General features: G+C 39.7%; 1 protein-coding gene across 2 annotated transcripts in view; it reads left to right on the plus strand.

Moving 5' to 3' along the window:
* The first annotated feature begins 3587 nt into the window (after window positions 1-3587).
* Window positions 3588-25086, plus strand: part of MOV10L1 (Mov10 like RISC complex RNA helicase 1) — a 32094-nt gene continuing 10595 nt past the window's right edge. For both annotated transcript variants that reach the window (XM_015852378.2, XM_015852386.2), the window contains exons 1-15: window positions 3588-3715; window positions 5750-5934; window positions 11434-11590; window positions 11984-12096; window positions 12836-13026; window positions 15186-15326; window positions 15898-16127; window positions 16240-16432; window positions 19123-19317; window positions 19906-20017; window positions 20853-21030; window positions 21630-21700; window positions 22058-22149; window positions 22882-22940; window positions 23423-23538. In XM_015852378.2, the coding sequence (XP_015707864.1) occupies window positions 3649-3715; window positions 5750-5934; window positions 11434-11590; window positions 11984-12096; window positions 12836-13026; window positions 15186-15326; window positions 15898-16127; window positions 16240-16432; window positions 19123-19317; window positions 19906-20017; window positions 20853-21030; window positions 21630-21700; window positions 22058-22149; window positions 22882-22940; window positions 23423-23538 (2100 nt within the window). In that variant the 5' untranslated portion in view covers window positions 3588-3648. The remainder of the gene's footprint in view (window positions 3716-5749; window positions 5935-11433; window positions 11591-11983; window positions 12097-12835; window positions 13027-15185; window positions 15327-15897; window positions 16128-16239; window positions 16433-19122; window positions 19318-19905; window positions 20018-20852; window positions 21031-21629; window positions 21701-22057; window positions 22150-22881; window positions 22941-23422; window positions 23539-25086) is intronic.

The raw sequence follows: 25086 nt of genomic DNA on the forward strand, positions 1-25086 counted from the left end.
AAAGAATGCTTTTATCTTGAAGATGTTGGCATCTTGACAACTACAGCACTGACAGGGGCTTTTGTGTACACTTTAATGAAGTAACGAAGACACAATTAGATTTTCAGCACTTTTGGCCAAGAGCATCACCTTTTTAAAGCATGCTAAAAAAAACTTCAGAGCACCCCTACTTTTCATTTTGGGCTGACTGTGATTTTGTTGTTCTCAAAATGAAAGCTAAAATTAATATATATATATTAAAAGGTACAGTTTTAATAGTCTGAAACATGGAAATTAATCACGCATGATACACAGCTGGATACTGTTTTAGAAAAGAGGGGAAAAAAAACCCTGTACCCTAGCAAAACTGTCATGAGTAATTAAGGCTTTCCTTCTGCTCCAAGAGGGACATGCTATGCAAGAATTTCCACTCTTTGCATCCTTTCAAAGGCTGTGTTTTAATGGAAAATGGATAATGCTGACTTCACATCCTTTTCAAATACTACAAGGTTCTAGGAGCAAGAGTTTAGCACAAATTAGTACAGATATAAAATAAGATCATGGGTTTTTTTTCCATTTTGACCATTTAAGTCAATATAGGGAGAAAATGGAGAACTATTCAGATATTTATTTGATCTCACTGAGTAAAAATGAATTTAGAAACTCTTATGTCGCTGCACAAAGCAGCACATAACAACACTAGAAAGCTTTGCTGAAAATTCCAAGTAATCCAGCCAGAATGGAACCCAAAGGCCATTTCTCTCAATCAGGGCACTACAGCATTTCATCTGCTTACACTGTGATTCCTTCTTCACCCTTTCCTGAACATGTCCTTGTATTTGTTGCTTTACTTTTTGCATGGAAGTTCAGTGTGTGATTTATGATACTCTCTAGATTTTTCATCTGTCTCAACCAAAAACACTAGAATTTCTGACTTCAGCTTCTACTCAGACTCTGGGGAAGGGGGGGGGGGGGTGTCCTTTATTTTAGTTCCCTTTATATTGTGTTTCAGATTCTGTACAAAATCCTGGGTACTTGTGCATAAAGGCACAAGTCATGATCTGGTAGTCAGAGCCCAAATGACCTTACAGCCCCAGGTGATGTACAAAGGTGTTTGTATGAAGAGATTCCTACTAATTTTAAAAGGTGCACAAGAAACCTGCACAAAGACTGCAGAAGATGCAGCAACTCCAGTAGGACATCACAGACTTGTCAAAAAGGTTTACAAACTATGTATTTTTATTCTAAGTTAGGTCAAATGATATCAAGAGATGATAATCATATCAAATTGTAAAAGGCTTCAAAGGACAACTTACTTTAACAGCTACTAATGACAATTGAAAGGGTTCAGACTCCCAGAGCAGCTGTAGCAAGTGCTAGGTCTTTTGCCACTGTTAGTATCTGCATTACTTTGGTATTTTCAGGTCTTAAAATCAGCTCTTTGAAGTACTTTGTTTCTCTGGAACCAATTCCTCAAATTCTTTGGTTTCCCAGCTTATGTAATGGGGCAGGTACAGAACAAAGTTCAGGCCCAGTTGCTTCAAAACAGCTCCCCCATTGCAACACATTTTTATTTAGATTTATGATCTTTCACATTAATTGAAACCAGTCTGATCAGTATATATACTATCCACTTCATGCTACTGAAATATTATATGCTTCTAATAAATGGATGCAATGAATAAACACAGCACATTCACATTCTAAAGGACAGGTTAAATACTTGCCTTTTCCAACTTGCAGTAAGATTGCTGAGCAGCACAAACAACCTGTGAAGGCTTTCGTAAATAAAGTCAGGAGCAGGATCTTCAGACAGGAATTTATTGCCTTCTAAAGAGATCAGTGACTACAGGCACTCATACTCACACATCCCTCCTCCCAGTTAGCATCACATCCCCCCAGTTACTGCAGAGCAAGGCTTGGGAACCCATGTGCAATTACTGGCAGCCAGAATTTCCTTGGTCTAGGAACTGTGCAGAGCTCTATAAAAAGCATCACATAGCCTGCAGTGCATTCCTAGCCCTTCCCTGCCTAAACTAGGCTAACGAGCTAACTGTACAAGTACAAAAGGTTGCCGAAGACAACCGCTACCCTCGCCCCGGAATCTGCTCACAGACCACGCCACCTTCCCATAGCAAACAGCCTTACAGCAGTTTCCCATAGAGGCACAGGCCACACTGCCAAACCTCCTGGACCCTCCCTCTGTGGCCTTGTGCTGCTGCTCCTGACAATGCTACCAGGACGCTGAGCTCACCAGCTCAGAAACTCGCTTGTAAAATGCCCTCTGTTAAATTTAAAGGAGCTTACACCAAATACCTAAAGCACACTGTGAGAGGAGAGATGGCAAACAGACCGGCAACGTCCATTCACAGCCCAGAAAGCCAAAGGTATCCTGGGCTGCAGCAATAGGCATGTGGACAGTAGAACAAGGGAGCAGATCCTGCCCTTCTGCTCTGTGCTGGTGAAGCCTCACCTGGAGCACTGCATCCAGATGTGGGGTCCTCCATACAGGAGAGACATGGGCCTGTTGGAGTGTGCCCAGAGGAGGGACACAGAAGTGATCCAAGGGATGGAACACGTCTCCTATGAGGACAGGCTGAGAGAGATGGGGCTGTTCAGCCTGAAGGCTGCAGGGAGACATGAGAGCAGCCTTTCAGCATCTGAAGGGGGGTATAAGAAGGAAGGAGACCAAATTCTTTGGTTTTGCTGCTTATAAAATGTGTAACGTTCTAAAGTTCTTTCCATTGCTTTGAAACACGCTTGTGCTGTTATTACAGTAACTCAGCATGATTCATTGAAATCACAGAATCACAGAATTATCAAGGTTGGAAAAGACCTACAAGATCATCTAGTCCAACCATTACCAATACTTCCTAGCAAAATCATATTCCTCAACACCACATCCAAACGTTTCTTGAACACTTCCATGGTCGGTGACTCCACCACCTCCCTGGGCAGTGCATTCCAATGCCTGACTACCCTTCCCAAGAAGCAATACTTCCTAATGTCCAGCCTGAATCTCCCCTGGCGCAGCTTAAAACCATTCCCTCTACTTCTATCACTGATTACATGAGAGGAGAGGCCAACCCCCAGCTCACTACAACCTCCCTTCAGGAAGTTATAGAGAGCAATAAGGTCTCCCCTGAGCCTCCTCTTCTCCAGACTGAACAATCCCAGCTCCCTCAGCCGCTCCTCGTAAGGCCTGTGCTCCAGATCAGAAATCAGAGTCATCATAGAATCGCGTGCATGCATGTGCCCTCCCACATCAGGCTCCGCCTTAACACCCCGGTGTGTGTGCCCCGGTGGCGCAAGTGGTAAGAATGCCGCCTTACAACAGCAGAGCTGGGGTTCGAATCCCCCCTGTGGCGCAAGCGGTAGAAGTGCCGCTCTGCAGCACAGAGGCTCGAATCCCGGGGGTTGGACTCGATGATCTCTAAGGTCCCTTCCAACCCACACGAGACTATTACTATTATTACTATCACCCTCAGGCACAACACGAGCACACTGAGGAGTCACGGCCCCGCTCCCGCACACAGCCGGCGGCCACGGCCGAATCGTCCATCACGTGACGCCGAGCCAGCGCCGTGATTGGCCGGCGGCGCGGCGGGCCGCTTCAGTGCAGTGGGAGCGGTGGCAGGCGGTGTGCTCGGCGTGGTGCCGCTGTGCGCGATGCTCGGCCTGATCTCCAAGGTCGTCTCCTACTTCTGGAGACCAGCGGATGGCCGGGAAGAAGGAGGTGCGAGAAGTTCCGCTTTGATTGTGCAGCTGGGTTTGGAGCTCGCACCAGGCTGGGGCCCTGAGGGTCGCGGTGGTCCTGTCCCCGGTGAAGGGGCTGGTCTGGGAGCAGCCTGCTTCAGGAAGGGAAGGACGGGGAGAGGGGCGGCTTGTAGGCTCCCAGCCTCGTAGTGATGTGCCCGGCAGCTGCTTCACACGGCATCGCCAGAGCTAGTTGGGCTGTGGTGAGGGCACAGAGCGGGGTGTGAAGGCTTGTTGTTGAATGGAGGTGACAGCATAACCTCGATGTTTGGAGGCTTCAGAATGGTGTGTGTTCAGGATGCTTTTAGTGGAGTAATAATAATAGCAGGACTAGGGGAAATGGTTTTAAGTTAAAAGAGGGAAGATTTAGGTTGGATGTTAGGGGGAAGTTCTTTACTAGGAGAGTGGTTAGGCCCTGGAACAGGCTGCCCAGGGAGGTTGTGGATGCCCCGTCCTTGGAGGTGTTCAAGACCAGGTTGGACAGGGCCCTGGGCAACCTGATCTAGTAAAGGTGTATGTTTGGTGGCCCTGCCAGGCAGGGGGGTTGGAACTACATGATCCTTGAGGTCCCTTCCAACCCGGGTCATTCTGTGATTCTGAGTTACACAGAGACCTCGTGCATGAGGGAGGAGCAGCTGCACAATTAGACACATGAGAAACCAGGAGACGCTTCTGTTTAAGCCTAGGACAAGCAATGAAACGATGTTTTAAAAGTTTTCCTTCTTACTCAGGTAGCTTAAACTTAGTTTGGGATGTAAGTGCTGTTCACTGCACCACATAATTGTACAAGTGCAGTCCATCATGTGCCCGTCCTGCTGTGTGTTCTCAAGTGCGACATCATCGTGCTCTGAGGGTTTTTACATGAGCTCCCACTGGAATGTTTGTTTCTAAGCCACTTTCTGTGAACTCAGTGCCACACAGAGAGCTGTGTTTTTTGCATGTGGAGCCTCATACACATTATACAGCATTACAGCTTTTAAACACAGCGTTGTATTTCGATTTGAAAAACATATGCATGTATTTTTACACTAGAAATGTGTTGCTTTTTCTTCCATGTATGGTAATACTGTATTTGGATTGTAAGATAATACTAATTGCTTGTGGTTGGTCTGAGTTTGTAGGGAGGCTTAACATGGTGGAGCGCCCCAAATGTCTTCAGTAGATGCTCTGTGTCAGCTGTAAGATAAACATCAACTGTGATAAATGTAAAGGGGTCTTAAAAAAAGACAGTTTATTGAAACTTATTAGTAGTACTTTTTGTGTATGTATGAACGCAGAAAGCAAAATATGCTGCCCTACTAGTAGTCTTGGTTGTTAGCGGAGCTAATAGTACCTTAGAAGTGAAAAGTGGATTGAAGTGTGTTAGTTTAAGCCTGAAAGTGAAGTGCAGTGTTGTGTAGAAGTTTCTGTAATTAGTAGGTATATACTACTTCTCATTCAAAAGATTGGAAACTATGGATTTCCAGAGGAACAGCACATCTTAGTTTATAGGCATATTGACTATAATATAAACAGCTGTGAATAATTGATTTGTATAACATCATGCTTATTCCCTTTGCCTCCTCCTGCAGTATAGAAATCTCAGATGTGTTAGATTCTCTATGCAAACAACGTTGAGAACTGTTTCTTTTAGTGTGGAGAATATTGCAAATAGCTGTTGGTCTGAAGCCTTTGAGAAAAGTTGTTTATCTTGCAGTTTCCTTCTTTTTGTTGTTGCTGTTGTGTTCATTTCAAGCTTTTCATAATGCAATTCTTTCATACAGCTTCAAGACAAACATTATTTCTACTTAACTGGCGTTTTTCATTAATTGAAACCATAACTCACTGTAAGTCTTCAAGTTTTAAAAATATCAACAGTTGCAAACTGAATGATTTCACATTCAAGTTGGACAAGGGAATGATTTTTTATATTATTAAAGTGATAGCACTCTTGGTAGCATTCATTCATTACTTGCTGAATGGTTCTGTGAACAAGTGATTTGCTCTTACCCCAAACCTTTTCCTGTGAATGCAGGTGACAAAGAACTAAAAACCGTTCAAGGAGTGGTGACAAGATTTTGCAATGATTATGGATTGATAAATGACCTGATAGTCTTCACGGAGCATGATGTTGTAAACAATATGCCGCTGGCTGTAGGACAGGAAGTTATTGCTACTGTTGAAGAGGACAAAATATCAAATGGCTTGAGGGCTGTCAAGGTAAGAGATGAATATAAACCATAGTCTCTCAGGGTCTCACACTCGCAAGACTTTAGAAGTCCATATGTATTTAGTCTCCTGAGCAGTACAAATCTGTTAGCCTACTGGGAATGTGTGAGTTTGGGCTTGTTTTTATTTTATTTGGGTTCCTTTAGAATATTATCCTTTTGTTCTCATTCTCTGACTTGTTGCCATGTGCGCCCATGGTCCAAACCCCCCTTGTCCCAGGCCCCAACGCCGCTCACCCGCTCTCCCCCACCAGCCACCGTGACTCAGCAAGAAAGATGACAAAATGGCGTTTATTAGGAATAATTAGCACCTTATATACCTTAATCACTTTGTCTATGCCCCCTTGGGTGTACGTTTGTAATGCGCGCCCAAAGACACATCACAAGGTAAGGGACTGAACAGGGGAGGTACTAAGTCACAGCCTGAATCCTCCTTAATGCCTACAACACTGACTGTCGGTCTACATGCAGTAAATACTAAACTATAGGTTGAAGTAATTGTGTCAATATTTAATTACGCTCGTGACAAATCTGCATATTAACTTTTTCTAAACTTCAGAGTTATTTTTGTGATTTTTTTCTTGACACTTCATCTGTAAACTCACTTAAGGCTTGATTATCTATTCCTTCCAACTTTAATCTACTGTAATGCTTCAGGCTTAACTCAGAGGTGCCTGAGAAAACTGAGCACTTACACAGAGATGCTGTGTTGAGTGGCCTTTCGTATGTTAACATGACTGGTGCTTGAAAGGCTGACAGGAGGAGCAGTTGGTATCTGGGTGGTACAGAGCCCATCTTCTTGGGTTGTATCCACTCAGCTTAACTGCATTTCACTTTAAGTACAACAGAGAACTGCTGTATTTCATCTACCAAACTCAGATATCTGAACAGCAGTCCAAGCTAAAATGAGTGAGGCCAGGTGGACACAAGCTGCCTATACAGAGCCAGTCTGTGTGTGATTGTGATTTCAAAGTTAAAGTACAGTCTTATAAATTGAGAATCTGTAATTAAGGAACTTAAGAGGTTGTGCTGTTATAAAGAACATAATCATCATGGTGGCTTCAGCATTGTGCTTCAATTAGGAGGAAGTGGTAAGTTATTAACAAAAGTTATGTAATGTGAGTTCAATAGCCAGTTACCAGATTTAAAAACTTCATGATTACTATTTACTTACCTTTTCTAAACTAAATCAACAGATAATATGCGCATAAACTAGGGAGATAAAAAATCTGAATTGATTTGGGATTTCAGAAGCCTCCTGCCGTTCTTTTATGTCATACATATCCTGATTTATTGGGTTTTTTTATCCTGATTTTGCTTCTTGTTTGAGGCATTTTTGTAAGGTGCCAGCAGCATCCAGCAATAACCAGCTGTGTGATGTAAGCAAGTTAATACTATCTTGGCATGTGCAGCAATTGGGTTTGTAACAAACCAAAGTAAGGTTAGACCCCCCCCTTAAAATCTGTGGATTTGATCCATTTATTTTAACTTTCCAGGTGTCTGAAGTTCAAACTAGAACATTAGACTACAGAACACTTGGAAATCCACTTGTATTCATGTCCATGTGTGGGAGCGTTTGTGCCGCATATGCACAAGTGCTGTGCAGGGCATGCAGTGCTGCTGCCTTGTTGCTGCATAAAACATCTAATTGAAGTGTAGGAAAGAATGCTTATTTTGAAAGGCATGTGCTACATGTGTGACCTTTATGTACACATATGTGACTGAAAATGCCATGATTTTATCACTGCCTGTTTATGATACTTAGCTTTTGAAAAGCTGCCCTTTTGGCTAAGAGGCTCTTTGTAAAGAGTGAGCCGTAGTCTCACAGGCAATTGATTGCTTGAACACTTCTAGATAACACAGCTCCATGCACTGTAACAATCTTTCCATCAATATGAATGTGTGGATGCAGATGCATGTTTAGCATATAGAAGAATTGCTTCCTGTAAAATACATGTTACTGTGGGTGATAGTCCAGAAAGTTTGGGGGGGAAGGAGGGGTAATTATTTAAGGATCTTAGGATTTAAAACTAATTTAATCAGTCACTGTAGCTGTTAGTGTTATGGAAAGATCTGCATCTACTTAACCTATGAATAGGAAACCAATGCAGAGATGCTGAATGCTGGCTGAAGGCCATTTAGGTAATCATTATTTATCAGTAGTAAGCATAATTTTTCATCTGAATATATCAGTCCAAGGGGTAAACACCAAGTTAAATGGGGAAGCCAAACCTTCTGGCTGCTATAATGAATTGCACATGATAAATTCCTCTCTAGAGACTTCATGGAAATAGCCTAGAGGCTATGTTTTATTTATTAAAATAAATGCAGGCCTCCAAGAAATTTTTTCTAATGGCTGAACTGACAGCAACTGTTATGTCTGGTAAAACTGAGTGGAAGTGTGGCCTCTCTCTTCTAATTGAGTTACATTTTACACTGTGTGGCTTTAGGTTGTTAAATGTTTTTTTATATAGCTGTGAAGTCCATTGAGGAAATATGGGGGTACTTCGGCAAACTTGGAGCTCCAGAGCTGCTTTGCTATTGTCTAATGAGCTCAAACTATTTCTGAGATGTTAGTAGCTCGTAAGAATGAGTTCGGGTTGTGGTGATGTTTTTTATTTACTTATTATTTTTTTATCTGAATTTGAGACATCTTTTTAATGCTTGATTTCAGGAAGACTTCAAAGGTTGCGTATTTCCATTTTTCTCTCTGTTGTTTTTTTTCCCCTCTTTTTATCTGGGATATACTTCAGCAATTGTTCATGTTTCTAAAGTAAATAAAATCCTTTTTCCTCTCAGAACTGTGTCGGATAACAGCGAGCAGTAAAGTGATCAGAATTTTGAGGGAGTTTTTCTTCAGCGAAACAGCTTCTTTTTGAAGACAGTGCTGCTTCTTTGCTTAAATGAGATTAAGGAAAGAAAAGTAGCGAGAGTCAGACTATATGTCTAAAAGGAAACGTGGAAGGTAATCTAGTGAAAGCGCAATTAAAAAGAGAAATAGTATCTTGTAGGATATTCTCATATAATTTTATTATTAGTAGAATCTCATAAGTAAGGAGACAAAGTCCATCTTCAAAGGATGCAGTAGTCTGCAAGTTCTTGCAAATAAAGGAAAATGATTTAACTTTTCTTCTTGGATTAGAAAAAGAAATGCATTTTGGATTACTTTTGGACTAGAGTAATCATGGTTATACTAAGCTTTCTACACTAGAAGTCATGCGTTTTCACCTTTGGTTGCAAGATTGTATGTTAATCACTGATGTAAAATATCTAATTGCAGTAGAAGAGCACTGTTGTCCCTTTTCCAAAGACATATTCCTAAATACTTGAACAAAAACAAATGCAATTTGTTCTAACTCTTGATTTAAATTGTGGGTCACTTTCTAGGTAACAGCACAAAGTTGAGATGCACTGAGAGCATTGCTCGAAGCAGTCAATAGCAATTCAATCACAGCTTCTTCTGAGCATAGGGAAATAAGATTCTTTAGTCCCTTAGGCAGGAGAAAACAACTTCCTGACAAATGTAATCACACTGACACAAAACTGCGTGCGGCATTGTATATACATTCTTACAAATAATGAATAAATGGGGATAATTGCTTCCCTTGATGTACTGGCTTTTTATATCATAGTGTATTTTGTAAGCTTTTGGGAATAAACTGATTGAGACTTGTAATTACTCCAGACTGGAACAGCTTTGTGACTGCCTCTCACTTGTGCAAACAGTATGGTGTTGTTTACAGTAAACAGTGTAACAGCTGCTGCAATGGAGTGTACTGAGATAGGATCGGTCATACTGTTAGCTCCACAGCTATGCATGATACCACGGCAGGTATGTGCCAGGTGTCCTTCTCCTGGCCAAGGATAAGTCCTCCTGCAGACTCACTGTAAATCTTACACAGACACTATATATTCTCTTACATAGAACTCTTTGTCCATTCCTTTGCTGAGCAAGCCACCATTGAAAGAAGAGCTAACTCAGGGAGCTTCCATGACTGGTTTTTGTTTTGAGGTGATATACCAGTATCTGCATTAAGATCAAGAATAATCAAGTAATATTAGAACTATTTATTCTTGCTTTGTAATGTTATGGGTAGCATTTAATCAGTGTAAAATTACTTGTAATGTTTGTGAAAAGTGTGGGTGTAGGGCTGTGTTTTCTGTCTGTGCATAAATGCCGATCTTTAAGAGGAGGACAGCATAGTATAGATTCCTTTATCACTGTTACTCCTTTTTACATTATATGTTAAGAAAATACTTTCAGAGTTTCTGATCTTCCTGTAGAAATGAAAATACTGCAGCTATTTTTGTTCTCTTTTCCATTCAGTTATTTTTATTGTTTTACTTACGAGTGTTATTCTAGTTTTCTGCTCAGCTTATTTTGGTTGTGAATTTGTGGACACTTGCTTTCTGAATTAAGTTTTTTATGGAACACTGTCTTAAAAAGAATATTGACTGTGTTAACTTAAAGCTCTGGCTTGTATGCTTGTACTATATATATATTATTCATTGAAAAGGTTGTCTCTAGGCATTTTGTTGAGTTTGTTTAATCACTGCAGACATGCCTTGTGTGTGTTCTTTGTGCTTTCCTTCTTCCTGATGCTCATTAGCCTCATAAAAGAATTTGATGTCTCCTTTCTTGTGCAGTGCAGTTTTACTACATACCATCTGGAGTCAGCAGATCTTGCTGAACTTTAGTGCTTCTATCCAGTGGTATTGTTGTTAATGCTTCTACCAGTCCTTGCAGAGAGCAAAGAAACTCTGAAGAGCAAGTGTTTGAACTGTAGAGCAGGGACTCCTGTAGCACTGTTGGCACTTCAGTGGCAAGGAAGAGAACTTACCTTCTAAGAACTGTTAGTGGGCTTCTGGAGTAAGCACAACCAGAGGTGCGGTTATCCTTGCCCCAACACAATTAGGTGAACAAAGGGGTTGTATACATTGATAGTTTGTGGTCTGGTCTCTGCAAAGGCCTACTTAAGTATGAGATGGTAATAGGGAGAGCACTTAAAAAGAAGATGTTTGGTTTTTTCAACTTTCAGTAATTAAAGAATGATTGAGAGAGCAAAGTGCACAATGTATTAATAAGCTTTCTGTAATAGTGATGTTCTAGTTCAGCTTGTATATGATGTAGTTGCAGGTATGAAGATACAGTTTTTGTTGTCAATATAATATTAAGAAAACTTCCAGTAGCCTTAAACAAGAGAAGCATCAAAAAGATTCCACAGATCCATCTGTAATTATAGCATTGACAGCCACTGAAGCATAATACAGCAGACTCTTAAAGGGGAAGGTACTTGCTGTTTACTACTGTGTGGTGGTTTTTTTTTAACATATATACAAAAATGAACAACTACTGTGAGCACATAATGGTCTGGTAAGGAGACTGACATCCAGCAGCAGTTAGAATTCTAAGACTTATATCAGCTGTTTTAAATATACATGTTTGTAAGTGTCATCTCTGAATTTTTTTTTTGTTTTATGGTAAAAACAGGTAGATGCAGTCCAGAATACATGGGAAAACTACAGTACTGCTTGCTATGCTTCTGAACTACATATGAAAACATTAGTTGGTAATATCACCTCTCTCTTTAAGGATGGTGGCTATATTAGTCATAATACTCTTTTCACAATGGAAGATGTCTGTGAAGGTATGTAGGAGATTTCTTGTTTTTCTTTCTTAATTTCAGTTAATCTGGTAAGCATGTGATCCACATCCCAGGGAAGTTTTAGCTGAGTGCAAGTGTATGTAGTGAAACAAATAAAAGGGATTTGCACAAAGGAAGCTGCCTGTTCATTTTCATAGAGTGTAATTTACAAGCTGTCTTGGTGTACACAAATGTACTTTCCACTGGTATCAATTAAGGAGTTTGTCAGAACCTACTGGAAACAGGAAGAGCTGAAAAGAAAATCTCACAGTCAGTGAATCTGAATAGCACATTGTCTTGGCTAGTCTCATTATTGAACTTAAACAAGTTCTGCTTGGGAATACTGTAAATGTAATAGATAGCAATTGGACTTGAGAAATGTTCTACTTTATGTAGGTTTTAAACCTTGCGTGGGTGACTGTGTGCAAGCAAAGTATTTCATTAATCCGGGAACGTGGAGCAGTAAAGCAGTTGCTGTGAAGCCTTTGAGATACAAGCGAGTGGACAAGGTAAATTTACTGTAAATTTATTCTTATAAGAGGAATTGTGTGAAGTGGTGGGTTTTGTGGGTACTTCTAGAGTTGCTAGTATTGATAGAACGTATGTAGCACAGTAAATTAAAAGCTATCAACTCCACAGGGGATTGTAATGATTGTAGTTTATTTATAATTGAGCTTTTTGAAGATGTGTACATATTCTAGTTAGTACAGATTGAATAACTTATGTGCTGGCTATTGATTCTGAATGCTATTGGTGCATGCTATTGGTTTAGTTACACAGATTGTAATAACGATGCATGGATTTTCAGACTCTTAATAAATTTCACAGTCATTACTTTAGTTAGTATTTAAATTGTCCAACTATTTTGTCTTTAAAATAGTAATGATCCCTTCTTTATTTTCCCAAAAATATTTGTGCCTTCTGGGAAAGCCTGTATTAATTTTATGGATTATTGTATTTTACTTAAATTTCTACATAGAATAATACTTGTTTGTTGAGTATGAGAAATTACCTTCTCTCTCACATGGGACCTAATACTTAATCAAGTGCTTCTGTTTCCTATGCTTTCAGAGCTAAAGACAAATAATGATTCAAGGCTAGAGCTGTATATTTGTCTTTCATGCATTCTGGATCTTCGATTATTCTGTACTGTTAAAACAACTGGTGCAGAGAAAACTAAGCATTGGTTCTGTGCCTCTTAGCTTAAGCAAATAATACCAAGTAACAGTGAATAACAAACTGTTGCAGGTTCACATTACCAGCTTGTGTGGAAGAACTGGTACAGTAGATGAGAGTATATTTTTCACGTTGGATTCACTGAGACTTCCTTATGGATATTCACCGTGTATAAATGATCTAGTGAATGTGGTTGTGGTGGAGAGCAGTCAGTCGTTTTATGTTTGGAGAGCTCTCTGCTTGACTCCAGTCGACCGGGATGGGTAATGTTTATTCTTTTGTTCTCCTTCCACTTGCTAACAACTAGAGATAAGTTGCAGTTTAATTTTTCTTCTGTCTGTTGGGAAGATGAGAGTGATACGTTTTAGTCCTGGCTTTTTCTCCTTCCTTTCCAGAAGGTGGAAGATCTTTACCTACTGAAGAAGTAAAACAGGTTGAGCTCAGAGATATAGCTGGGCAAGGACTGAATTTTACTCAGTTTAGCAAATGCCAAGCTCATGCTTTTATTTCATCTTCTCTACTCTGCATTGTCTTCTAGTGAGGATGACACTGTTGGAAACCTTAGTAAAATTGGTGTGAAGTAAAATACAGTTTAATATAGGAAGAAGCAAAATTTTGTGAAGTAATCCACTACACAAGTGCAGAATATAAAGTAACTAGTCAATAGTAGTTCTGCAGGAGAAATCTGGAGCTGGAATCACAATTTCAAGCTAGCATTCTCAGTGCAAGCGAGACCTTGGTGGGCTGATTCTGCTGGCAGAAGATAAGCAGTGAAACAATTGGGTTGTCCAAAGGAGAGCACGGCAGATCTCTGTAAATATTGTCTGTGGGATAATTTATTTCATTCCATCTCTGCGTTTTTTAAGGGATCTTTGAAGATAGTGTAGTTCAACTCTCCTGCAGTGAATGGGGCATCTGCAGCTCAGAGCCCCATCCAGTCTGACCCTGAATGTTTCCAGAGATGAGGTATCCACCACCTCCCTGGGCAACCTGTTCTGGTGCTTTACTACCCTTATTGTAAAAATAAAGAAATGAAAATAAAAATTTTCATATGTGCAGTCTTAAATTTTAGTTTGAAACTATTTCCCCTTGTCCTGGCACAAACGACCCTGCTAAAGAATCTGTTCCCTTCTTTCATAGAGATCCCTTGTTAGATACTGAAAGGCTGCTCTAGGTCTTCCTGGAGCCTTTTCCAGGCTGAAGAGCCTCAGTTCTCTCGGCCTGTCCTCACAGGGAGGTGTTCTATCCCTTGGACTATTTTTGTGGCTCTCCTCTAGACACACTAACAGCTCCAGGTCTCTCCTGTGCTGAGGTCTCCACATCTAGACGCAGTACCCCAGGTGAGGTCTACACCAGTGCAGAGTAGAAGGGCAGGATCACCTTTCTTGAGCTGCTGGCCATGAATCATTTGATTCATCCTGAGATACGGTGGGCTGTGAGGACACATTGCTGGCTCATATCCAGCTTACTGTCCACCAGTACACTTCACATCTTCTTCAACAGGTCAGTGCTTCATCCTCATATCTCCCAGCTTATACTCACAGTGGGAGTTGCTGTGATACAGGTACAGGAATGGGCTTTGAAAGTCATCTCTGATGTAGCTAATAAAGAACAGCTGTGTTAATTTTCTACTTTGATGCATTAGATAACTAAGGGGTACACAGAGTGTACAAATATTGGAGACGTTATTAAGCTTTGTTGAAATGCCATTTTAACTAACTGAATAGCTTTTCTAGCTGTGGAGTAGAAACAGTTTTAAAGAAGTCTTTTACAGGTAGCCAAAACTGATCACTGATAGCTACAGGAAGAAGTATGTGACTTTGGCCTAGTAGGCTTTTTTCAATGATAGTGTGACAAAAGTATTAAAGGTTGCTTTTTGGTTTCCAGCTTTTTTAAAGTTTTTTTTTCTTTAGTGTACTTTTTTCAGATTGTTGCAGTAGGCAGAAGATGTACCCCGAGCACTTACATATTCAAAAATCTTTAAACAATCTGTTCATTTTCTCTTTCAAGCTCCAGTGCTGAGCTGGACTCTCGCTAAGGACCTGGTCTCTCTTGTTTCCTGGTTCAGCTCCTGAGAAGGTCCATAGTAGCTTCAGTCACCATTTGGTTCAGCTCTTCAAAAAAGTGCTAACTTCTTAATCATTTTAATCTCGTATTCAAATTTTTACCCTGGTTTATAGTGGTGTTGATGAAAGGTTTGTTGTTTTCAGGTTTTTTTTTGCTTAAACTAATAAAGGTAACCTAGAGGTTTAGGAAGTGTAAGTAGATGAGGTCGACTCTCTTAACTGCTTCTGTATAAACATTGTCACTGTTCTTTGGTATGGCAGTTATTAAAGATATTTTCTGAGTCTGCTGAGTTAAAAAATACTTTTGAAGTCTATTTCTTTCAAGACTACTATTATAAAATTCAGTCTTCTTACAGGCAGTCTCAATCAAATGGACATGACACAGATGAACCTTATGAAGACTTAATGAGAAACAAAGGAGGGCTGGAGGTATCAAACATGACTGATTTTGGAACTATGAAGCAGGGGGAATCTAGAAGCATGATCATTTGGATAGAGTAAGCCCTTCTGCTTGTTCTAATCTTTTTTTCCATTCCACTACTCTGTATTGTGTAAACCTGTATTTCATATGGAAGCCTTTCATTGTTAAGTGTTGTGGTTTATGGTCTTCAGATAACCCAGTCATTTTGGAGTTTTCTTGTTAGATTCAATGACATCAGGATAGTCTCTTTAAAGAGTCTGCCATTTTCAGAAAGTTCTCTGGGACTTGTCAACCATAAGTCTCTTAAATCCTAATCTTTTGGGTATGGATGCTCAAATGGAGTCAGAACTGAATGTTCTGTTTGTTGTGACTGGGTTTACTGTTACTTACAGTTTATAGACAGCATTTCCATATGCACATTGCTGGTTCTTTTGCTGTTTGTCATATGGTACTTTATATGACCTAGAAGTACTAACATCTAGCAGAATTCTAGTCCTTGTGAACTAGAAGAAGCAGAGCAATTTCTGGTTGTAAAATAATGGTGAATTAACCCCATGAACCATTATGATTTTATGTACGATTAAAGTTCCCGTTATTGATGCTAACAGTGAGTTTAATTATGTGATTAATCTCATAACTACTTCTAGGAATAAAGGGAGTGTACCACAGTCCTTAATCAGCTGCAGATTAGCTGGATGGGTGCAAGACAAGCAATTTAGTTTTCGGATTTCTCAAAAATACTGGAACAGTCCAGCAGCAAATTTGTCATCTTCTCCAATAAATCAAGAAAGCGTTGCAAAAGCTGCAGTGAATCCCTGTGGAGCAACATCTGAGTCATTGACTAATACTTCCATTATGAAGAATGGAGTTATTTCAGGTACAGTCAAACACAGACTCCACAGAAGACCTATACTTTTGTTTGAAAAGGCTTGTCAATGCTAGCTATAACAATTCTGACAATAGAATTTATTATAATCTGTTTTCTGCAGGAGTGAATCCTCAGGAATTAAACTTATCAGAGACAAAAGAAAACTTTTCCTTGGTTAAAGATGAAAATCTGTGTGATGGAGAAGAAGAGCAAAGAGAAGATGTGCAGCAAACAGGAGATGGCACTGATATAACTGAAGAAATTGTCATACCACCAGGTGGAAAAACATTCATTGTGATCACATGCACGGCTGTGTAAGTATTTCTTTGTACTGATTGATATAACAGAAAAAGATCGTAGTGGTAGTTGCCAATCTTAATGATTCTGAGATCATCCAGTCCAACCATCAGCTTATCACCACCATGCCCACTAAAACCATGTCGCTCAGTGTGACATCTGCCAATTTCTTGAACTTCAGGGGCGGTGACTCCACCACCTCCCCAGGCAGCCTGTTCCAGTGCCCAACTGCTTTCTGGTAAGAAATTCATCCTAAAACTGAACCTCCTCTGGCACAACTGAAGACTGTTACCACTCATCATAATTAACTGAGAAGGGGCCAACCTCCACCTCGCCTTTGAGGCTGTAGAGAGGCCTCAGTGTCTTTCTTATAGTAAGGGGTCCAAAAATGAGCACAGTTCTCAAGGTATAACCTCATCAGTTACAAGTACTGAGGGATGTTCACCTTCCTGCTCGTGCTGACTAGGCTGTTTCTTGTACATCATCCTTCTTGGCCACTTAGGCATACTGCTGGCTCATGTTGAGCTGTCTGTCAAATAACACCCGCAAATACTTTTCCTCTATGCTACTTGTCAGCCACTCTGCCCCAAGCTTATAGCATTGTGTAGTGTTGTTGTGACCAAAGTATAGGACCCTGAACTTTGTATTGTTGAACAATATATAGTTGCCTCAGCCTGCTGGTCTAGCCTATGCAGATCCCTCTGTATGGGCTTCCTAACCCCAGGCAGATGAACAGTTCCACCCAGCTTGGTAACATTAGCAAATTTACTGAGGGTGCACTCAATCCCCTCATCCAGATCATCAGTAAAGATATTATACAGGGCTGGCCCTAATGCTCATGCCCTGAGAAACACCACAGTTGACCCTTTGCCAGCTGCATTTAACTCCATTCATCTCTGCTGTCTGGGCCTGGCCATCCAGCCAGTTTTTTACTGAACAAAGATTACAGCTGTACAAGCCATGGGCTGCCAGCTTCTCCAGGAGAATACTGTAAGAGGCCATAAAGCCTTCAACTGTAAAGTATAGGTGCATTACATCCACAGTCTTTCTCTCATCCACTAGATGAGTCACCTGATCATAGAATGTTTCTGCTGTAAAGTAAGCCAGTATGCATTAGCAGAGGATTTAGACGTCTGTACCAGAGATTGGAAGAAGTTAGCATTTCAGCACTTAGTTGTGACTTTTGTCAAATGGAAAGTTAGTAGTTAATGATGAAATATAGTAGGACTAGATACTTTATGGACAGAGGCGGTAAAGTGAAGGTAACTCTTCCAATTAGTTGTATTCTCATCTGGTAGTCAGTAATTCTGTGAGCACTAGAGCTAACATTTGTAGGAGATTTGTGTGTTTTGTCTGATGTGTTTCCTTCACATCTTCTAAGTACTCTGAAATCGTATTCGCATTGTTGTATATCACAGTCTCAAACTTTCCTAGTCAGTGACATTAGATGCAGGTTATCTGTGCCGGAGAAAAAAGGCTTTCTGCCTTAAAGCAGTAATTCATGGAGGTTTGCAGATTTCTTTGTCACCCTCATTGAAGTAACAGCGCATTAACTTGCAGACTACTTTTGTTACCACTTTAAATGATGTGGCGGGGGGAGGAATTTTCATGGGAGGATGATTTTGCTGTTGTTTGAAAAGTAACCTGAGAGTACGCCCTGCCCTTATGGAGAAGGGCATGCATAGAAAGAGCAAGTTGTATTTCACTGTAAATGCCACAAAACCTGAGAATCTTCTAATAACACGGAACAGTTTGCACAACCCTCCGTGGGAGAGAGCAGCATGAAGGTAATAAATGTTTGCTGGCTGCTTTGAAAGACCACAGAGGCTGAAATTCTAGGCCATGAATCTGCACCGTTCATTGTCTGCACTGAGTGCGTATCAGAGCGAAAACAGGCCACAGCTTTAGCCTGAATAGGTAGCATGAGCTGGCATGAAAAAGGGGTACTTCTGCCAAAGCAAAAGCAAGCTGAAATCCTTCTGGGATGCTCCTGTTTCAAACACACATTAACAGTATTGAACTGTGTCATTGGTGCCAGTCAGAGAATCTGGCTCTGGACAGTGCTAGGAAGAGCACATTAAGGTGTTTTGGAGCACGTGCATCAGGAACTTTGGTCTTAAACTCCTTAGAGCTGGATCTGAAAGAACCATTCCCTCTGTTTTGGTGTTGTTTTGTTTTTTGTTGTTCGTTTGTTTTTTAAATCAGTCGTTCCCAGCTCCACTTACACATACAAAGTACTGTTTTTAAGAAGATAAGGGATCTTTCCTGCTTTTTCCACTTGATGTGTTCGCAGCTAAGACAGTTCTGAGTCCCTTTAAGCAAGACAAAGTAAAGCTGCCGTGTACACAGAAGGGATACTCTGTAGGTTCCTCTGAGGGAAATGTTTGTGTCATCTTGTTCAGATCCAGTGATACTCCTGTCGTCTTGTTCTGTATATGGTTAAGCAGAGGGATTTTGCTCTTTAGCCAAACTTTTGATGAAACAGAGGTCTTAAGTTCTTTATTTTTTCAATATACAAGGTGATACTTGGACTGAGTTACGGAAAGGAAGTGAAGTAGGGAATTGCCCCAAGTTAGCAGCTCTCATATTGCTACTGAGTTGGCATGAGAACTACCTTTTCATTGGGGAAAAGAAATAGTACTTATGACCAGGAAAAACAAAATACGTACACAATGATTTTAAGTACATAACTTTTTCTTATTTGAAGAAATCCTGGATACAGTAAAGAGCTCTTGTTGCTCGGATTTTCTGATTTTACCATCGGACGGTGTATTGAAACTACTGTAACAAATGAGGCAGAATTACTAATAGCACCTGTAGAACCATTTTCTGCAAGAAAGGTTGGCATTACTTCAGTACCTCAGCTAAAGAAGACAACAGTGATTGCCCCTAAATACAGAAGGTATGGTGAAATGAAAAGAAGAATAGTACTTGTCTAATACTGTTGTATATAGTATTAGAATAATACGTATTGCTAAATGTGAAACTGAAAGAGTTTGTGCATGTTTTCATAAGTGTTATAAGCATGTTAATCTCAGACTTTACTGACAGAAGGGTTTTTTTAGTAATGAACTGCTTGATTCCTTGTAATCTGTTCAGACAGAAACACTCTACTACATATGTACGAATGCAGTTCATATTACTCTGCAGCTGTGTCCTACAAGTGACGGTTATTTCAGACTTTCTGTCTGTCTTAATCACGTTTGGAGTTGACTTCTTAAATCCTCAAGCAGTTGGTACCTCTGTCAGATCAATTTGTAGATGTTCATCTTTCATTTAGAACTTTGCTTTTTGCAAATAATTTTCTAAGTATCGAGTTGCACTATTTGCTTAATTATAAAAATATAACCAAAGAAGATCATAGTGTTGTTGTATAATCAGTAGTAGGCACACTTACCTTTCATGTCAGAATAGCAAACTTACAGTGGTAATTTTGAAGCAATCATTGGATTTATTAAAATTAATGATACAGTATATGTTTCTGTTTTAGAATTACTAGAAAGTTTCCAAGCTTCCTCCCACATTATACCATACCGAACGCGTTAAGAAGATGCGTGGAGCAGAAGTTAGATATTCTGAGCTTTCAGCCTCTCCTAGCAGAGGTATGCAACTACAGATCTGTATAAGAAAATAAATATTATGTCTTTTCAGACTGGCCTTTATTTGGCAAAAAAATTGTAGCCCTTAGTATAATAGAAGATGTTGTGATACTGTTAGCAAGTAGACTAAGACTGTTCTCCGTATCCTTTAATTTTTATGGGTTTGGGTCAGTCACAGAATCCAAGCTTTGCAAGAATGGAAAATGCTAAGCGTGCAAGATTGATGAAGCTGTTGATGCTGGGGAGGGATATTGCAGAAGGTGGCAAAAGATCAGCACTGCTGATTAGACTTGCATATAAGTGAGAATGGATTCTAAGTGAAAGCATTCTTTGGTGTTGGTCGTTGTTTAGAGTTTGGGGCTGCTGGAGAAACCTCTTCAGAGAGATGTATTAAGCTCTGAAGGTGAAAATTCAGGTTCTTTCAGCTTGTCATAAGCTGTGTAATAATCAAACAGGGCAGGCTGATATGACTCTGTCTATGTGCAGTGTACAAAGATTTCTTTTTATGCTTTCTGGCATTGGTGAGCAGTAGAATTCTGTTTCGAAACTGCCCCTGAATTCAGGTGTTGAAACTGCCATTGTAGTTAGGCAAGGCATAATTACTTCTTTAGCTGACTGGCTTCTGTATCTTAGGTCCAAGGACTATACAGATTCTGTGTTGTCTGTTACAGGAGTTTAAAGGATTCATTTATCTAAATGCTGTGCGTATGCACCTATTTGGTGCAACCTGGTTGCTGTGCAGTCTAATTTTAGATATGTTTAGTACAATAAAGATTGATGGGATTAATGTATTTCAGTGTAGAGATTACTAATGTAATGTATACTATTTTTCTTTCAGAATCTTAATCTGGAAAATTATGAAGCAAAGTTTTCTACTCTCTTGTGGCTTGAAGAGATCCATCAGGAAATGGAAATAAGAAATTTTGACATGTGTGGGGTTACTTTGAAAAGGAACGGGAATTTGTTAGTGTTGGAGGTGCCAGGAGTGGAAGAAGGCAGACCTCACCTGATTGTGGGTAATGATTAATGTAAGATAAAGCTGAATACCACACTGAGAATTTTCACTGCAATACCAACTCAGTTGCATTGTCACTTACTTGAGGTCTTTAACAAGTTTGAACACGAAATCATTTATCTACTAGACAGGTGAACTGCACTGCTTGTGTCTCACAGTCATGCTGTGGCTGCTGTCTGAAGAAGTGTTATGTATGTCTGCCGTTACAAGCGATCTGTTATTTCCAGGCTTCTCATGTAAAAAAAGGGATGTTTTTTTCCACAAAAATAAAAACTGCAACGCGGTGAGATGTAAAAAGCAATAGGTATATCAAAACCAAAAAGTCATTAATATCTAGTACTATGGTATGCAGGTACTGATCAGAGGAGATGTCGAAAGCCTGATGGCATCAATCTTTGATGCCTTTTAGAATGTAACATATAGTTGTATTTAGCTGTTCAGAACTAGTGCCTGATGTGATACTCCTGGAAACAGCAAGTTTGCTGTAGGATGTGTTATCATGCAAATCTTAACTATGCAACACAGAAAGTAAAACTCTCACTGCAGTACTTTATTTCTATGTCTTGTAACACTGTGTTGTCTTTTAATTTTATTTATTAGGTGATAAGGTGATACTGAAAAGTCAGGTCTACTCTGAGCATATAATAGAGTACATTGCCTATGTTACTGAGGTAAGTAAGGTTTGTCTTCTGTTGTCTTCTGTAATCCACAGGATTCAAAGGGGAAGCTGGCAATTAATGCAATTACAGACTGGCTTAACCTGTTTTGAGGCAGCTAAATATTTTTTTTAATCTACTAAGTGATTTATTTTTATTGTGAATTTAGTTTTTCCAAGGACTTTCTTTTTTCTAGATTATGATCATTACCTGCCCTGAAAGCACTTGTAACATAATCTGGAACCATAATATATTGGTTGTTAGTAAATCTCAATGGCTGAGGTGTTTACCAGTAATTTCAAATATGCTTTTGCGTGTATAAATTGCTAAATTCTTCATCAATAAACTGATGTTTGGTTTTTTTCCCCACAGATATGCGATGAAGATGTTACTCTTAAATGTAACGCTGATTTTGAACGGGCTTACAACTCAGAACCCATGGATGTGGAATTTGTTCACTGCAGGTATTTTTATAGACTTCCACAAAGCTGCATTGATGAGCTACAAGTTGCATGATTCCTCTAGCAAATAACTTTTAAAAACACATGACACTGTCCCTTGGTGGTTTTGGTAGTTACAGGAAGGGTACAATTAGGATCTTAAGAGCCAAATCTTTCACCTCTTTCCCACTTTCCTCCTTGGTAAAAGGCTGCAATGGTAGTCACTATGTACAAAGCACTCTTGGTTTGTATCTCTGTTTTTATGTGAAAGTGATTATTCCACCACCTGGCACTGAAGCAGTTACTGGAGTTGCCTGCAGTTCTTTTTTTGTTGTATGAACTGTGATTCTTTGTGAGTTGTTGGTTTTTTGTTTGGTTTTTTTTTTCTGAAGAAGAAATGATACCATTATGACTTCAGGACTGTTTGTAAATTGCTGATGTTAACTACTCATGCTTTATTTGTGGCATATTATTTGTATATAGGTCTTCCATTTATGTGAAAGACTATCCGACCCTGAAACAAAAGGTCATCTTTCTCTCTGCAGGGCTAGAGGTGTGTTAACACTCATAGCAGGGCTGTTGATTGACATGTCTACAGTATATTTTCCAATAAGTACACTGTAGTATTTCTGTGCAAAACTATTTTTCTAAGCACTGCTGCATAGAAAATGTACTGGTTACTGTAATGCTTCTGTAGTTTATGAAAATCTGGGATTTTACTTTAATCCACAAACTGTTGATCTGCTGTTATAACAGGATTCCTAGCAGGCGGTGCCAGCTGGCAGTTGAGCAAGCTAAGCATCTGGGTGAAAAAGGTACACTTCAGTTGACTTAAGCTGTCTGGAGAGGGTTGCAGGGAGTCTACTGTTCTATATTGCTTTCACATGAAGGCATACTGAGATGGATGCATTACAGTCTGTTTTTACAGGAGTTTTCTGTTCGTTTAATTGAAAAGCAGCTCTCTAAATTTAGAGGGGGGAGTCTGACTGGTCATCAAAAGGAATATGAATGGAAACAAATTTTTGTAAATAGCTTGAACTGATAAGAACTGTATAAATCACACATGTAACAGGGGTATGTGAAATGGCAGTATTTTGTGTTATCTCAGAACTTAACAAAAAAGCACAGATACCCTGTTCTGTGGTTGAGCAGAATGGTCCATGTGATCTCTGCACAGATCTTTCCCACTTTTGTGTTAGGATTATAAACCAGTTATAAAAACAGCACGATGATATATCAGCAAAATGTGTGTTTCAGCGGCTCTCAATTTTTTCTGCTTTCTCTTCTGAACTTGAAGTGTTATTTCCGGAAAAGCTTCTGTTACAGTCACCGCAAACTGTCAAGACCCAGAATATCACTGAGTATCATGGAGTTGATGATGGCCTTGAGCAGTGTTCCCAGCAGGAGAATGAGGTAATTCTGTAAATGTTTGTTCTAATTGAGCAGCATCCACATTTGTAACAGATACGTACTTTTCAGCTGTTTTTTAACAAGTATTTGTTTTGGAAAGCATCAAATAATGGAAGTCACATTCTGCTACTTTCTGATGACAGAAGTTTGTTTACCTGAAAAGGGTAAATTTTACGACAAGTGATGCTGTTAAGCTGACTCTCCCATCTAGAATGGAAAGTTCTAGTAACAACCTGTATTACAATAATCTGAACTGTCAGATTTCCCTTAAACTAGTTTTCATAGCAACTTCTAAGATATGTGAAGTTCTTTCACTGTGGCAGGAAACATTAATCATCCTGATCTGTGCAGATTTACCTAGACTTCTTTACCTCTAGTTAAATTATAGGAAGAAATTATAGAAGTCTTCCATAAAACAACCTTCAGATGGTATTTAGTCCTCTTTCCTATTTGAAGTAGATCGTCTCCAATGCTGAATCAAGTCAGCTTTGGGGTTAGGTTTGTTTGGTTTTGTCCAGAGGTTCTACATCTTTATAACCTTCTCAATGTTTTACAACATTTCCACTGAATGATTTCCACCCCCCATTCACAGTGTGAATCTTTCGTCTGCAACTTTGGATATGGATCCTTGTTACATTATATGCTACTACAAAGAATTGAGATGCGTTGGCCTCTCTTTTTTTTCCCTTTTTCTTTTCCTAGCTCTGTTTTAAGCCATTATAGGCATTAGGCTGCCTGTTTACCTTTTCCTCATCAAACTGAAAAAGCTAAGTTGTTTCAGCCTCTGCAGTTCATAGTAACTTGCTGGTTACATACATCAAGAATTTGTAGTAACTCAGTTTCCCAACCTGGGCCTGGGGATTGCTGCTTAGTGTTTTCATGGCCTGTCCTGATTCATACAGTTACTCAGTCCCAGCTGCAGAGCTTTCGGTTTAGATTTTCGTGAGGATTTTTTGATCCTACTGTGATATTTCTTCAAATGAAGATAAGCCATCAGGCTTTTCAGCTAAGACTGTTGATTTTGCGTTGTTTGCTAATTTACTGAGTGTGTATTTGTTCTCAACATAGTTGTTGCTGAAGATAACATTTATCCCAACTACAACCAGGGGTACTTAAGTTTGTGACCTGTTTGCAAATGAGTATTGAACTATTTAGCACCCCTTGAGCCCAATAATCCAGCCAGTTTTCTGCTCACCAAACCATCTATTAATCTAGTTAATGTTCTTGTGGCTCCAAAATAAGAATGCCACAGTAAATAGACCACTTCAAAAGCCTTACTTGAAGCAAAGGAGTATTATTACAGTTACTGCTTTTCTTCTCTTTGCATAATAATAGTCCCTTCATTATTGAATGAAATCAGGTTGACCAGTTCTTATGTCATCTATCAGTAAGCTCTCTTCTGTCATCTATTTCTGAACCCATACAATGCTTCTCTCTTTCCACCACAGCTGTTTGCTGAATTTCTTCTTGTTACTCTGTTGGTACTGCATTTAAATGTGAGTTTAAATGGACTTTGACCTGCCATATTTTATCCAGCTGTCCAGACAGCAT

Source organism: Coturnix japonica, chromosome 1 (assembly GCF_001577835.2).
Source record: "Coturnix japonica isolate 7356 chromosome 1, Coturnix japonica 2.1, whole genome shotgun sequence".
Lineage (NCBI taxonomy): Eukaryota > Metazoa > Chordata > Aves > Galliformes > Phasianidae > Coturnix > Coturnix japonica.